This window comes from Equus asinus, chromosome 22 (genome assembly GCF_041296235.1).
Source record: "Equus asinus isolate D_3611 breed Donkey chromosome 22, EquAss-T2T_v2, whole genome shotgun sequence".
In the NCBI taxonomy this organism is placed as follows: Eukaryota; Metazoa; Chordata; class Mammalia; order Perissodactyla; family Equidae; genus Equus; species Equus asinus.
The window spans coordinates 35320689-35337689 of record NC_091811.1 but is presented as its reverse complement, the minus strand read 5'-3'; the positions used below and the strand labels follow the sequence as shown (position 1 = coordinate 35337689).

The following is a 17001-nucleotide window of genomic DNA, read 5'->3' as shown; positions in this document are numbered from 1 at the left end:
ATAAGCAGAGATATACTCATGGGACAATAAAGGTTGGTGATTTCTGCTGGGTGATATTGGGACCCTTTTTGTCATTTCACATCTCAATGGCACTGCTGTTAGAGGCAAGGCCGTGGAGACGTGAAGAGACGAAGTTATCACTGTGTCTTTCACAGTGCTTAGCTGAAGGGAGAAGTGCGGCATCTAGGGATTTCATCTTGGATCAATTGCTGGTTGTGGCTGAAGGTGCAGAATTTATGTCATTCATGTGTAGGCAAATGCTTCAGATGTTGTGATAAAAGCGCTGCCCACGAGGTCTAGAAAAGCCACGTTCTCTGGTCTTGAAACATGCTTTCAGTTTAATTGAGCCTCCCTTACTGATGCCACTGCATAAAATGCCTTATGGGTTCAATTTGAGCTTAATTTTTCTTTTACAGAGAAAAGGAAATCCCACCAACCCTTTTCCCCAATCGCAGCCCTTGGTGCCACAGTCCCGATGTCCCTGCACACCCCTACTGTTCTCTTATTGAACCTCACATTACCAGCATGGCTGGAAGCAGCTTAGATAGACAGCCCAGGCCTCAGTCAGCCAGGCCTAATCCAGCACAGGTAAGTCAAAGAGATACTCATTCCAGTGGAAAGTAAGGTGCATGTGTGGATGTGTGTTGAGGACTAGTGAAAAGGTGTTAGACGGTAAAATTTGCTATGTACTAAAAACTATTCATATCCTCAAGGATAGATGGCTCCCAAAGCAAGTATTATAAGTCATTCACTTACGTTTGCTCAGCACAGTGTCTTTTATTGGTCTTGATAAATATGTGTTGAATGAATCAATGAATCAAAAGAACACTGTGGCCCACAAAAGAACGTTGGATTCTTGAAGTTTGGTCAAAAGTACATTTTGTTTTTTCACTAGGCAGGAAAAATTGGCCCTACAAGTTATGCTGTGCTAAAAAAAATCCATCTTTTCCAGACATTCAAATGTTAATCCCAAATTCTTATTCTTTTTCAACCAGAAGTTTCTTATTTAAGTCCTCTAAACAAAGCTTTTAGAGGTGGTGTTATTAACCCAACATCTATGAATGGATTTCAGGAAGTCCATATATACGCAAAATTTGGGGCAAAAATGTATGCCTCTATGATGTTTTCTGGGAAGAGAGTCCATGAGGTTCATCAGATGCCCCCAAATGTTTAAGAACTGATTAGAAGACCACAATGCCAGATCCTAAGCTGTGGAGAAAGTCTGTTTCATATAACAGTTATATCCTGGCGAAGTTATAATGATTTGCAAACTTTTATTTAGCAGAGAGATGCCTTTATAAATGAAATCTTGGGCAGAATCTCAATATGTTAAATGGATGAAAGCAAACCTGTCCAAGATGAAGAGAAGGTAGCCATCCCCACTCCCCATTACCCCCTTTTTTTTCTTCCCTCCTTCCCTGTGATCTTTAGGCACTTCTCTGGAACCACAGGATTCTGTACACAACAGTATGAAAACAACTGTGTTCGTATGCTAACACATCAGTGGGAAATAGTACCCTCAAAATAATATCTTTTAGAAGTAGAATGTTTGAAATTTTGTAAATTCCTAAATATATTCCATTTCATGAAATTGAGTACCCCATATCTTTGTGCCTGAGAGTCCTCACCTGTAAAGTAAGAGATTTGGGTCTGAAATTTAGAGTTCTTTCAGAAATGTTTTATATACAAAATAAATATAAAAATTATATATAATTTTATTATATAATATATATTATATTAATGTATTCTTTATATATATATATACACACACACACATACCCTTAGTACTTTATGACTTAGATTTGAGACTCTCAAGATGTACATTAATTTATGTTTTTCTCCAATTAGTGGTAGCCTTCACTATTTTACTCATTCTGAACAACTTGTTTCCAAAGAAATTTGACTTTGAATTTTCTTGATATACCTTTCTAGAGTAATGAAAATTCACCTTACTTATTCAAAAATTTTTGCTATTCAACACAAAACATTTCACTATATGTATATTTTGTAATGGTAATTCAAAAAGATAGTTGCTTTGATGCCTTTAGGGCCTCTGCTCATCCTTATGTATCTTTTTAATTTTCTATTCATTGAATTTTCAATGTGAACGCACATACATCAGAATTGTGAGAGCTTTTCTTTGATTTCAATCACAAAAGACGGCCGCAGAGAGACAGATGTTATGAATGATTGGCGGATGACTGACTGGATAACACCAATCTCTGAATCACCAGTTCATTTCCTTGAAAGAATATGTAACATGATTCTTCAAGGGAAAGTTACCTAGCTAATGATCCAATTTCTTTTTAATTTGCTTCCCATTGGATTATTTGCTATCATTAGAACACTCAATAATTCACAAAGAAAAAGAGATAAACCAAAAATTCATCAATTTTACTCATAGTTTCTTCAATCCTGCTCCTTTCCCCCTACACTAATAAACAAGCTAGTCTGCTGAGTTACAGAAGAAAGAATATTAGTGGCATACGACTCTTCGATCTGGGAATAGCTGTCTTTTTTTTTTTTTTTTAAGATTTTTTTATTTTTTTTCCTTTTTTCTCCCCAAAGCCCCCCGGTACATAGCTGTATATTCTTACTTGTGGGTCCTTCTAGTTGTGGCATGTGGGACGCTGCCTCAGCGTGGTTTGATGAGCAGTGCCATGTCCGCGCCCAGGATTCGAACCAACGAAACACTGGGCCTCCTGCAGCGGAGCGCGCGAACTTAACCACTCGGCCACGGGGCCAGCCCCTAGTTGTCTTGTTTTTAACTATGCCTCCCAAATATGTTATAGACGAGCCTAGAGACTAACAATTAAGGTGATTTTAAAGAGACATCTACACATCACATTTATACCAAGCACATTTTGTTTTTTAAAACACGTTAAAATACAGAAAGTATAGGGGCCGGCCAGCGGTGCAGTGGTTACGTTCGCACGTTCCCCTTCAGCAGCCCGGGGCTCGCCACTTCAGATCCCAGGTGCAGACCTACGCACTGCTTGTCAAGCCATGCTGTGGCTGGAGTCCCACATATAAAGTAGAGGACGATGGGCATGGATGTTAGCTCAGGGCCAGTCTTCCTCAGCAAAAAAGAGGAGGATTAGCAGCTGATGTTAGCTCAGGGCTAATCTTCCTCAAAAAAAAAATAAAATAAAATACAGAAAGTTTCGAAGATAATGTTAAAAGCACCCACATACTAATCATTCAAGATTAATGCATGTTAACATTTTGTCATATTGCTTCACATTACAAAGAAAAGCCCCATAAATTCAAAATTTCCTTTGATCTTCTCTCCAGTTCTGATATGAAATTGGAATAAGTCACTCTGGTTCTCATTTTTATATTTTAATTACACATATATGGATCCATAAAGAATAAATAGTATAATTGGTGTGTTTTTAATTTACACAAGTGGCACTAAGCACAATGCAAGACACATAATAGTTGTTTAGTGTTTGACAAAGGACAGACAGAAAAGGAAACACTGAAGGTTTTTAAGCAGGCTTCTTATAGAGTTAGATCTGTGTCTTAAAGAGAATTTTGGAAGCAATTTTGAAAATGAAGTGAAATGAAAAATACACCAAAACCTAGGAGGAAAGAAGGAAGGAAGGAAAGAGTAGGAGATGGGAAAAAAAGAACAAAGCAGGTTAGAAAAACAGACCGGGGCAAGTAGGTCTTGTAGAGCTGTATTTGAGTCCCAAACGGACAGGAGAAAGAGACTGGGGCAGAAGTAACATTTAAAGAAATAATAATAAAAATTCTCAAAAATTGATGAAAGACATCAAGCCACAGAATCAAGAAGAATAAATCCCAAGCAATTCAAATTCAAAGGAAACCACAACTATGTACATTATAATAAAAGTTCAGAAAGCCAAATAATGGAAATCGGAAGACAATGGAATGATATCTTCAATATGCTAATGTGCTAACAGAACTACCATCTTAGAGTTCTATACCAAGCAAAAATACACTTCAAAAAGTGAAGGTGAAGTAGAGATATTTTCAGGCAAACAAAAATGGAGAGAATACATCAACAGCAAACCCACAATAAGGAAATACTTCAAGTAGAAAGAAAATCATCCTAGGAGGATGCACAGAGTTGTAGGAAGAAGTGAAGAAAAATGCACTCAAAACATGGATAAACATAAATGAATATTCATAATATAAAACAATACTAATATTGTCCTGTACAGTTGTAAATTTATATAGAATTTAAATAGAGGACAACTGTGTTAGTTTCCCAGAGCTACTGTAACAAAGTACTATAAACTTAGAGGCTTAAAACAACAGAAATGTATTCTCTCACAGTTGTGGAGACTAGAAATCTGAGATCAAGGTGTCAGCAGGGCCACACTCTCTTTCAAGTTTCTAGTGGATTACCCTTCCTTGCCTCTTCCCAGCTTCTAGTGGTTGCCTGCATTCCTGGGTGTTCATTGGCTTGTAGATGCATCACTTTAATCTCTGCCCCCATCTTCACATGGCCTTCTCTCCTGTTATCTGTGTCCATATTTCCCTCTTCTTATAAGGACACCTGTCATTGAATTAGGGCCCACTCTAGTCTAGTATGACCTCATCTTAACTTGATTACATCTGCAAAGACTAAATTTCCAAATAAGGTCATATTCACAAGTTCAAGGAGCTAGGACTTCAACAAATATTTCAGGGCGACACAATTTAATCCATAACAACAGCAATAGCACAAAAGTTGTGGAGGAGTAAAGGGAGTTAAAGTACTCTAAATTCCAAGATTTGTTCAACATGTTCTAAAAGTAACAATTTATATTAGACTCTAGTAAATCAAGAATGTATGTTGGAATCTAAGATAGACACTAAAAGAATAGTATATGAATGTCATGCTCATGACATGACATAATGTCTTACTTCCATTATCATCCTGTAAAAATATATGCTAATTTTCAATGTGGTCTTCTTTGATACATGGGTTATTTGGGGATAATATATCACAAACAAAGTGGGTTTATTTCAGGAATGCAAAGATAGTTCAAGCTTTGAAAATTAATCAGTTAAATTTATCATCTTGACAGAATAAAGAGGAAAATTATATAACCATCTTAATAGATGCAGAAAAAGCATTTGATAAAATTCAATACCCACACATAAATAGGGAACCTTAGGAAATTGGGGTTAGAATTTCCTTAATCTTACAAATGGTATCTACAAAAATCCTAAAGCAAACTATCATGCTTAATGGTGAAGTAATAGAAGTTTTCCCTTGAGATCCAGATCAAGACAAGAATTCTCTTTATGATGACTTCTACCCAGCATAGCATTGTACTAGAAGTCTGAGTGCAATAAGGCAAGAAAAATGAATATACAAATACCCCATTATCCCATAATCCAGCAATTTCATTTTCAGGAATTATATATATACACATATGGCTAATAAATACATATGTGCACCAAAAGACAAATACGATAATGATCATAGCAACTGTATTTGTAATAGCCAAAAATTAGAAGCAATTCAATTGTTCATCAACAACATAATGGATAAATAAATTATGATATGTTAGTACAATCCCATAGGCAAGGAAAATGAATGAACTACTGCAACATTCAATTACATCAATGAATCTCATAAGCATAATATTGAGCAAAAGATGCCAGACAAAAAGGAATGCATATTGTATGATTCCATTTATATAAAATTCAAAAACATACAAAACAAAACCATGGTGTTAAAGGTCACAACAGTAGTTATCTTGGGGAGAAGGAATGGAGTAGTACTTGGAAGTTACACAAAAACTCTTTCTAGAATACTAACAATGTTCCGTTTCTTGATCTGAACGGTGTTTATATGAATCACTGTTTTCACCACGTTGTGCAATTATGACTTATGAACTTTTATGTGTGTATGTTATACACACATAAAAGTTTATTTTTAGGAACTCGATGACAAAAAATAGGAAAACTAGGAAGGGAAGAAAGCACAGTTAGAGTAATTAGCACTAATAGCTTATACCTTGACAAAGAAGGAGAAAGAAAACCTAAAAAAATAGATTGATGAACTAACAACAAGTATTAATAATATGAGGTTTACAGTGTGGGAGAAAAATAGTATTATCTGAAATAAGTCTAAGCCTATCATTATATTGTAATGTATTGGGAATTAATTTTAATATAGTTCATTGTAGCTCAATCATTTCCAGGAGCATCTCATGGCAGAGATGGTTAATTATTGGCCCCCAAAACTATTGTTCCCTTAGATGCAAGACCCACAGGTCCAGGGAAATCTAGATACATGGCCACCAAGAATGAAGCCTATTTTTCTCAGTCTCTGCTGCAGCTAGATGGGACCACGTGTCTACATGCAGTAATAGAACATGCACAGAAATTGTGTATCCAACACCTGGATCATGCCCTTGGAGCGTGCGCTACCTTGTGTCTCCTTCCAGCCATAACAGGGCTGGAGCTGGCATCTTTCAACTCCGAGATGAAGCCAAACGTTGAGGATGGGAAAGCCATCCTAAACGCCTTGTATTGGCACATCTCCAGACTGTTGAGAGAGAAATAATCTTGTTCAAGCTTTTGTTAAGTTGTGTTTGAACCAGATGGCCCACACAGGATCATTACCATTTAGCTTCACTTAACAGGCTACTGGTTAAAAAGAAAACAAAAATCTCAGCTAGAAAGGGCATTTTAAAGACAATTCCATAAATTTGAATATAGAATGAATATTAGATATTGAGGAGCCATTGTTCTTTTCTTATTCATTATTGTGCTGTGGTTATAGATTCGTATAGAAATCTTTACTTAATTTCTAATGGTTTGGTGATATAGGCATAGATAGATAACACAAATATGGCAAAATACTAATTCTTGAATCTGGGTGATAGGTATACAGATTTGGTTGTATTATTCTTTCATATTTTCTATATGTTTGAAACTTTTCACAATAAAAATTTGAAAAAATAAAATCAACAAGAAAGACATTTTTGATAGAATGTAGCATGCACTTGGAGCTGTTAAAGCAGAGAGGCAAGGCACCGACCACAGCCTAAAGAGTAGCTCTTGGGAAGGCTAAAGACGGTTAGCAAAGCAGATGCGTTTGCCTTGTGTTGCCACTGTTGTTCACAGACCTGGAGAGAATGTGCTTTCCTCTTGCTGTGATTAGCTTACAGATTGTGGACAATTTTGTCATTCTTCTTCTGCAGCTCAAGTTCAATAGCAGAAACTAGTTTGAAGATAGTATCCTGCAGACATTGTTTTAAGCTAACAGTGTAGGTGTGTACGCTATTTAATGCACTTTATTTGCACACTGTCTAATACACTTTGCCTATCATCTGTGATCCATGTTGCACTCAAAGGGGGATTCATTTTAATTGTGGATTCTATAGCTGCTACTGTCTTCCATATGTTATTATAGTAATAATAATAATAACGTCCCTTTGTTTCTGGGGGTTGCAAAGCTACACTACAAAAGCCAATCTTTCAGAAAATAAATGAAACTAGAACATAGATAACATTAGGCACATGTGTGTGGTGATGGATTGTAATTAGTCTTTGGGTAGTGAACATGATGTAATCTACACAGAAATCAAAATATATAACAATGTACACCTGAAATTTATATAATGTTATAAACCAATGTTACCGCAATTTAAAAAAAACTAATAATAATAATCTTGTCATTAAATTTCAAGAAATTATAGATGGGAATTTTTTATAAATGATTTCCTCATTTAGTAAATACAGTAAGTTTAGTAATGTCCCGTTTACTAAAATACTGTACTTTGCTGAAAAACAAGCTTTCAGGGTGCAATTCAAAACCTTCATCCTCAGATTAGTCAGTCTGGAAGAACATACATAAAATATTTACAAGGTCTCTTTCATGCCAACAAATTGCTCCAGAAGATGAGAAGTGATGAGCTAGATTCTTCTTATATCTAAACCACTGCCTATGGTAAGGAAACTATCTTAAAAGCCTACTTATATTCCAGGTTCATAACTTACTATTCAGAAAGTTTACACTGTGATGTGTGATTCACTGGATTCAGAAACCTATTAGTGGCTAAGAGAATCATTGTGTTAACCAGAAACACCCTGCATTTTTGTTAATCTTCATTGCAGATCACATTTTCACATCCAGCCCCTAGATAGTGTTTCTTTGTAATCAAATGCTGGCAATTTAACTTGATAATTCTTCTTCTGAGCTTGCAGAGAAAAAGAAAGGGTTAGGTATGATGGAGGAGCTTTTCCTGTAGCTGTTTTTTCCAGAAGAGCTCCTTGTTATCTGTGCCTAAAACATAATTTTGATTTCTGATCTTTTATTTTACAGTGACGAAATAACATCTCATCCCTGGGCTAGAAGTAACCTGTATTTGGGATCACTCAATTCATCCCTATTTCAATTTGAAAACACTAGTTTCCTATTTAGAAATTATATTTAAACAAAGTGACTTCAATCCTTGCTCAAGTGTATGGAAGTGAGGGAGGCCACCATACCTGTCACCTCATTCATCACCAGGGTGGAGTTGGCTAAAATGGCAGCTAGGGAGCATGTGCTTCTGTCCACACATCTCGTCCATCCCTCCCAATGCAGCCTGATTCCTGTACCTCCCTCCACCAGCTGCTTCATCATTAGGGCAGCTGAAAGTGTGGAAAGCAGAAAGCATTTGAGGAATTTTACAGGCTGGTAAAATTCCTCTGCAACCTCAGTTTTTAAATATATATCTTCCAGATGGATATTTCCTCGCTCAAAGTCTTGATTAATTATGTCTTGAAATATATGCTTCCTTTTAAAATGATTCATTGAAAACTTGGACTTAATAATCAAATTACACTTTTCAGGTGGTTTTTAAGTCACTTGGTTCAAGTTACCATTAAATACTGTCCTTAAACCTTAGATTTCTTCTTCAAATAAAAGAAAATCCTTTTGTTGTTAAGTTTATTTCAGAATTTGTTTTAATATGAAAAATCGATGCTTGGAATATTGGACTGAATTTCTGCCCATCTCCCCAACCCTCCTTTTTTGGGGGGTTTGCAGGGACCAAGAAAAACAAGACATCTCGGTTACAAAAGCAATAGGCAATCAACTCAATCTTTGAAGGTAAGTAACAGAATTGCAAATTTACCTCCTCTGCAGAAAAATAATAAGACTAAAATAATTTGCAGATATATCTTTAAGAGCTATCAGAACATGGATTGTTCTCACATATCCTGTAGTCATTAATTTTCTGTTAAATATTAATGTTGCTTTTGGAGCTATGAGTTTTTGTCTTCTCTGTTGCATGATAAACTTTCTAAGAATGGGAAACAAGGAAATACCACATCTTTACTCTTTGCCCTATATCCTCCTCCTATCCTTGTTGATGGATAAGTAAGAGCAATTGAAATCCAGAGTAATTTCAAATACTCAAAAAACAATTCTGCAATGCTACTAATATAATTCCTATAAGGAACAGATTTAATTCCTACAAGGAATAGTATAACAGGAGTTATTCTGGTTAAAGAGACTGCAGAAGCTCTGTAGTTACGTAACTTTTAAATGGCGATGAAAGAGAAGGTTAGGAACCCTGGTCTCTGCTATTCAGTTGATAAATGACCTTGTATCATTTAACCAATCGCTTTCTCCATTACCTCATCTCTTTCTCGATGATATCAACATCAAAGTAATTGAGGAAGATGTCGACGGTTTTCTGTTTTGCAAGTGGCCGTGTTTGAACTCTTCCCCAAAGACCTGATGATAAGGTGATTTTTTTTGGTCAAGGATTCCTTTTGGTCAGTATCCTTCTCTAGTTGACATCCTTTGCTGCCCTAGTCCATGAACCATCTATTATATGTTTGCTTGCTCTTTTTTCTGACTAGACTTTAGGTTCATTCCTTAGTTTAAGAATAAATCTACAGCCACCTGATCCCTAACTTGTTAGTATTCTAGACTCTGCTGACAGAAATGACTTAATTTTACTATCCCCCCAGCTAGCCACATTTATGTACCAATCTGAGTTTTTCTCAGCTTGCTCAGCTGTCCAATTTCTTTCAGCTTGTCTCTTCCTAGATTTTCCCTAATCATCATCTTCTATTTTTCTGAAGGTCATCGACTCTTTTACAAGTCCACTCTCTCCATTGTAACTTTTGAGCTTCCAACTTTCAAAAAATGTGATGGCCACAACCTCCCTATTCTTCTGAGAAGAAAGCTTCTCAGTCATTGGGACTATAAAGGGATTTATTCCAACCACACCATTTTAAAGCCAAGGAAAACGTAGTCTGTAGAGACAAGTTACCAAAATTCATCTAGTAATCAACCACAGAGTCAAAACTAAACCCAAGGTCTTTGAACTGCAAAGAGCTGGAGAATCCAGCCTTTGCCCCCACTGATACAATTCATGCTCCCAGAGGATTTAGAGATAACATCTACACTGGGATCCATTTCCTCCAGTTGGTATAGCCCTGAGCAGGGTGGAGTTGAAATGTAAAGAATGGGATCCAAAATCTGCCACAGACATTAGCAACTAGCATTTCTACAATTCAATTACCCTCCACTTTCTGTAGTCAGAAGGGAATTATACTGAATACAGCATCTGCATATAAATTGGAAAGGGGATATTTTATTATATACAAAAACAAGGATTTTTTGTTGGTTTTGGTTGGAAAAAAATGTTCTGAATCCTCTCATCGGATATTGAATAACATAATTTTGGCAAAGGTTTTTAGCCTTTGTTGTTATTCTTCAGTTATTATTTTGCTTAACTACCACGGTCACAAATTTGTTCATGGATCCTCTCTGTGGGAGATTCCTTGGTAGGTTGGATGTTTTTTTCTCACCCTGTTTTGAAAAGTTTCCGGCCTCTTGAGATGCCTTACTTCCATCCTCTCAGAGCCTCCACCCCCATCTGCTGGTGTCCTTAGGATTGACCATCAATGCACCCTCAGCATATTTCTCACGCCTTTACTGGGAGCAAAATTTTACCTCACCTGTCAGTGAATGACTTCTATATTACAGTCAGTTCCTGCATCTGGTGTGTGTGTTCATGGAAAATTGTTCAGAGATGAAGCTATCATTTGGTTCTCATTGGTATTCATGACTATTCCTTGGCAATTTGTAATGTCATACACTTGTATAGCATTTCACGGTTTTTACGTCATCTTGTTTGAACCTATGAGATCAGTAAGGCTGATATTATCTCCATTTTATGGTTGAAGAAACTTTAGCTCAGAGAGATTCAACGATGTACCTAAAGTCACTTAGACAGGAAGTGGCAGAGTTAAGACTAGAATCCTAGCCTAATGTCAATGCTCTTTCACACCACTCTGCCAATCAAACATTAAGACTGTCTTTGTCTTATTGTCCCTTTCCCAACTTGTCTGAAAGGAAAAACACCACACTTAGAAATAGGACTAGTAAAAGACATTTTCATCCACAAAAAAAAGGGGTTGGCTACCATGAGATCTTAGGACTGCTCCATCCAGCAAAAAAGATTCAGGACCTATTTCCAAAATTGCTAATTTAAGAGTGCCAATTATTTGTACAAACAGCAAATCAGAACTGATCTCAGGTGTCTTTGACTGCTAATCACATTTCTGTGCTACAACTGATCAAAACCATGCAGTTGTCCTTGGAGTCATAGCTCTCAAATACTCAGCACTTTGCAAGGAATGTGTGGGAGTTCTGCTGTGTGACTAGCGGGCAGCATATGTGGGTGATGCCACCAAATGCCACAGAGACAGAACTTTGCACAAGTTAGAGTAAAGAACTCTGGAAAGGCCAGGTAATTTCCCTTTATGTCTGTCATCTGCCATATGAGCTCTCAGACTTGCTAGGAGACACTGAGGAATCTAAGATAGAAATAAAGAGGAAAGAAGGAACAGGGGCAGCAGTGGGACTTGTTGCATATCACCAGCGCTGTCCTCAAGAGAGTGCAATTGCTTAGGACCAGGGAAGAAAACACAAATTTTCAAACATGGGATATTAAATTCATAATTGGTAAAAGTTCTTATACCCAGGAGGCACTCCTGTGTATGGTATTGGGTACTCCTAATAAAGTTCTGGTGATGGAGTCCTTTCATGAACTCAGTTATGTCCATACATTTCTTACTCTTCTGAATGGTCCCAACTGGACAATCCAAACATAGGGTGCCCTTCTAGCCCTCCAAGGACCCTTTCTTGGGACCCTGACAAGAACTTTCCATGACAATTTCTCCTCCTGGGGCCAATTTTTGTGAGTGAGGAGCCAGTATTTAACAGCCCAGAAAGTAGGACTGATATGTAATACTGTTTAACATGAAACCTTGCTCAAAGAGTTTTGAAAGTCTAAGGCTTAAATTTTTTGGTATCAGTGTTTTCTAACTATACTATCTATACATTTCTATCTACACTTTGTTGTTTATACTATCTATATTCTAATCTTTCTCTTCTCAGCCCTCAAAGTGATCTGTTTCCAAAATTCTTCAGTCAATTGAAATTTCATGAATATTTGTTTCCCACAATCTCCTTCCTTCAAAGTTTGCCAGCTACCCTGTTCTGTGTCTTCGCAGCCTCTCCTTACTGCGTCACAGTTAGGTCATATGGCAGGAGTAAAAAGACCCACAATCAAGACTCCCCACCATGCTAGCTCAGAGGCAGTCCATAGTTTAAAGGAAACTAAACATCTGTGCAGATGTGTCCAGCTCCACTTCCATAGAGAAGGTATAGAATAAAAACATCTCAGACTGTGAGGCCTCCTGCTAAGACTTCTAGAGAAGACTCAAGCCAATTGAACATAGAGAAATGAATCCTTCCTTTTTTTCTTATTACATTTTTATCTGTGTTACCTTTATATTTTAAATCTAGGGCACATCTTAGATATTTAATGGAAAAGATAATTAGGTATTACTCAAGTACCACCGAGAAGGAAATGAAAGGTGTGAACGTTTAGAAATGGGTCATTAAACTGGTTGCCTCAGAACCATGTTGATCTTCATATTCAAGGCGAGAAGTAAGCAGCATCCATGACCAGCTAATGAAATAGCCAAGCTGCTTAAGAGTCAAAGAGCCCTGCAGATCATACACCACCATTAAAACTGCAACCTAAACCAGTGCATATCTTACAGAGTTGAGTTAGAAGGAGAAAAAAAAGAATAATCATTTCACCTTGGCGAAAGTTGAGATATCACAGAAATAATTTCCTCCTTCCTGTTGTTGTCCTGTGTCCATGAGTATGATCAAGATCTGCTATTTCCAGGTCATAATTTAAGATTAGTGTGAAGGAAAGACTCTGAACATCCCTACTTTATATTGCTATAACAATTGAAACATATTTATAGTCTGTATGATATTTCACCATGCATTGCCATTTTATTTTTGTTGTTCAGAACAATAATATCCAAGCCTAGATAACACAAGAACACCTGACCTGTCCAGCCAGCCTTCATTACACAGGAGAGGAAGCCGGCAGCAAGCAAGAAAATGGATTCTTTTAAAAAAGATAATTCCTCAGGACTTTACTGTAACGACTTCTTAAAGAAGGAGATAGAGTTTGTGGACAAGTTCAAACATTTGTTTTCTAGGCTGTAAAGAAGAAAAACATTGGTCAAAAGCAAAACCATCACAGTTTTCATTTTATGTACATGGAGTTCCCCAATCACTAACTTGAGTCTTTTGTACCCTGCCCCGGGGTTAGGTCAACAACTTCTGCCATTCCTGCAGATGCACTTGTTTCAGGAATTCTCAATCTTATGGTCTGATTCTCTACACTTGGAATCTGTCTCCATATAGCATGGATTAATTTAGCTTCCTAATGACTGGAAGTAATAAGTAAAGTTTGCATGGAGTACCTAGTTGGGAGCTTTTAAACTTGACTACACTTAGCTCAAATTCAGCCAAAATAGTCTCACCTTCCAGCTTGTGATACTAGGCACAAAATCTCATGGATAGAGAGTGCCAAAGGCCCAAGAATTTTTCAATTAAATAATATGATAGAGCTACCTTTTTTTAACCATTCTGACTTCTTATTCATTAGCTATCTTATTCTATACCTATCAAGAGTATAGAAGTTGAAGAAATAATGAAATATGCTATTTTTAAATATATATAAAATATATTTTTATATATATAAATAAAATATGTAAAAATATTTTTAAAAATAAAGTAAAATAACCTAAACATCCATCAATGGTGACCTGTGAGTTTTGTTTTATTAGATCTAAACACCAAGAGCTAAAATGTTCTATGTTTTTCTAAAGATTGGCACCTGAGCTAACAACTGTTGCCAATCTTCCTTTTTTTAAATTGCTTTCTCTCCCCAAATCCCCCCAGAACATGGCTGTATACTTTAGATGTGGGTCCTTCAAGTTCTGGCATGTGGGACGCCACCTCAACACGGCCTGATGAGTGGTGCCATGTCCACGCCCAGGATCCGAACCGGCGAAACCCTGGGCTGCCAAAGAGGAGCACGCGATCTTAACCACTGGGCCATGGGGCCGGTCCCTAAAAATGCTCTATTTTTAAAAAGTCATGTGCCAAGGGACTCAGACATATACTTGTATACCAGTGTTCATAGCAGCATTATACACAATAGCCAAAAGGTGGAAAGAACCCAAGTGTCCATCAACAGATGAATGGATTTTAAAAATGTAATATTTAAAAATGTAGTATATATAATAGAATATTGTTTATCCATAAAACCAAATCCTAACATATGCTACAATGTGGATTGACCTTGAAAACATTATGCTAAGTGAATTAAGCCAGATACAAAGGGACAATTATTCTATGATGTCAATTATTTGAAGTACCTAGAGTAGACAAATTCATAGAAATGGAAAGAATAATAGAGTTTACCAGGGGCTAGGGGAAGAGGGAATCGGAAGTTGTCTAATTGGTACATAATCTCTGTTCAGGATGATGCAAAGGTTCTAGTTATAGAGAATTATAATGGTTACACAATATTGTGAATGTACTTAACGCCACTGAATTGTACACTTAAAAGTAGTTAAAAAGGTAAAAAAAAAAAAAACCTCTAATAAAATCTGACTAGTATTTCCAAGACAAGAAAAAAAATCATATGCCAGTCTAAAGCATCTGAGAAGACATACATTGCTTGACAAAATAATTTGTCCTATACTTTTTGGTTTGATATAAAAAGGATTCACATTAACTCCCACATTACGATGCAGCATAAATATTTTCTAGTCACAAGGCCACACTGATCACATTATTTCCTCATTTTTTGGACACTTAGGAGTAGACGTGCATTTTCAGAAAACTGTCAGTAACACCTTATGCCACTTTGAACCATTAAGTATGATCTTTGAATCACACGTTGGCTAAATTGTGTAGCCTGTTCTGTCTTTTTCTTGGTTACTATAGAAGCTGCAAAGTCATGGTGTTGTGAGGAGATGACAAGGGCATCTGAAAGGGTACAATAAAAGTTATTTCATGGTTTATAATTTCTTCCAGCTGTCTCCATTTGTGATTATCACGTTCACTCTGGGAGTATAAACATACAACCAAAAGGGCTCTGGTAACTACAGCCAAGAACGATCTCACCCATGACAGACTCGCAACGAACCCCTTTCCCTCAAAGATTTGTAACAGAAACACACAAAACAAGTGACACGTAAAGTTCAGGTGTTTCCAATTATTTCCCTCCTATGAGCTGAGCCTTCCTAAATCCAAAACATGTTGCAGCTCAAATCGGTTTCCTTATACTTGAACATTGTGTCGTTTCAGGAGAATTTCATCTACATATCTCTGATTCACTGACACTTCATCAATAACATAATGCATCTCCTCTGAGCTCTTCTACATGATCATTCCCTCTCTGGGTGGTCAAAAATATGGTACATTTAAGTATTGCTTACTTTTGTGAAACACACACTTAGAAAGTGTATAACCTTTTGCCCTTGCAGGAAAAAGAGAAATAAATGCTCAGTGCCAGGATTTGTAGCCGATTCCTTGTCAGTTACATCACCACGGAATGTTCTAGCACAATGCCTCAGCTATCTTCCTGCTCAAGGACTGTCAGTCTCTCTCTACAATGGCGTAGATGGAGGAAGACAGACCCATCCTTGCTGGTATGAATCTTTAACTGCCTCAATGTTAATACTCAGGCTAAACTATTCAGGGATTACAAAGAAAGAGCATTTTATTTTCCTAAGTTTTGGAAATTTAGGAATAGAAAGTTGATGGATCCTTTAGGCTATGGCAACCTTAGATAGCAGTGAGCTTTACCTTATGGTCCTAGAAATGTGCTAGTTCATTACTGCCTCTGCAGGTGAATGGCAGCACTCTGCTTATAATTACCTTACAGGAATTGTGAGGATTATTTCATAAAGTATTTCAATAACAAGAAGTGTTAAATAATATTCACTGTTTAGGGAAACAAATTCATCTACAGATGGATGAACTAGATGAATTACAATGAAGAGGAAATTCAAAACTTTACCTATAGCTGAATACTCTCCAAAATAGGTGAACACTTTAAGCCCGCTCTCACTCGCTCTCTTTCAACACACACACACACACACACACACACACACACTCACTCACTCTTTATGATTTTGGCAGGAAACAGTGAAAGATATTGTGAAAGGATAAACATTGTTCTGATGATGAAGTGTTTTTGGTTAATTGCCAATGAGCTTTGAAGAGGAATCCAAATTTTCAGATCAGCATCAGGGCTAGAGTTCTTTCAAGGGATAAACTCCTACTACTCTTGGCACTTTATCCCGAGTCCAAGTAGAGGAGACATTAGAATCTAACCATCTGAGTACGTTTAATGTTTAGTAACAATATGACTTTGTGCTCAAGATAATATAAATGGTTACCACTCAAGTTATCTATGTTTATGAAAATACTGTCTTGAAATATATCTGTATAGATATATTCATATTCTTTGAAATATGTTATAATACAAATCAGATAAAAGTAGAAATTTCATTTCAGTTTTAGAAGAGTTTTACTTTCCTAACATTTTACTTTCTTAGACTAAAGACAGTTTCAGTGTGTTGAATGCTGTGAAATCACCAGCCTGTTGTTTATATTTACCACAGTATGAGAAAAGG

The 17001-nt window shown here is 36.7% G+C and overlaps 1 protein-coding gene across 16 annotated transcripts in view; it reads left to right on the top strand.

Annotated features, from left to right (window-relative positions):
- The window catches only part of LMNTD1 (lamin tail domain containing 1), a 366288-nt gene extending 349908 nt beyond the window's left edge, over positions 1-16380 (top strand). For 10 of the 16 annotated variants that reach the window (XM_070494970.1, XM_070494973.1, XM_070494971.1 and 7 more), the window contains 3 exons: positions 417-588; positions 9005-9067; positions 13309-15673. In XM_070494970.1, coding sequence (XP_070351071.1) covers positions 417-588; positions 9005-9067; positions 13309-13329 — 256 coding nt within the window. In that variant the 3' untranslated portion in view covers positions 13330-15673. Of the gene's footprint in view, positions 1-416; positions 589-8904; positions 9068-13308; positions 15680-15846 lie in introns of those variants that run through there. The other 6 variants (XM_044775237.2, XM_070494981.1, XM_044775238.2 and 3 more) reach the window with 4 other exon arrangements.
- Positions 16381-17001: the final 621 nt, after the last annotated feature.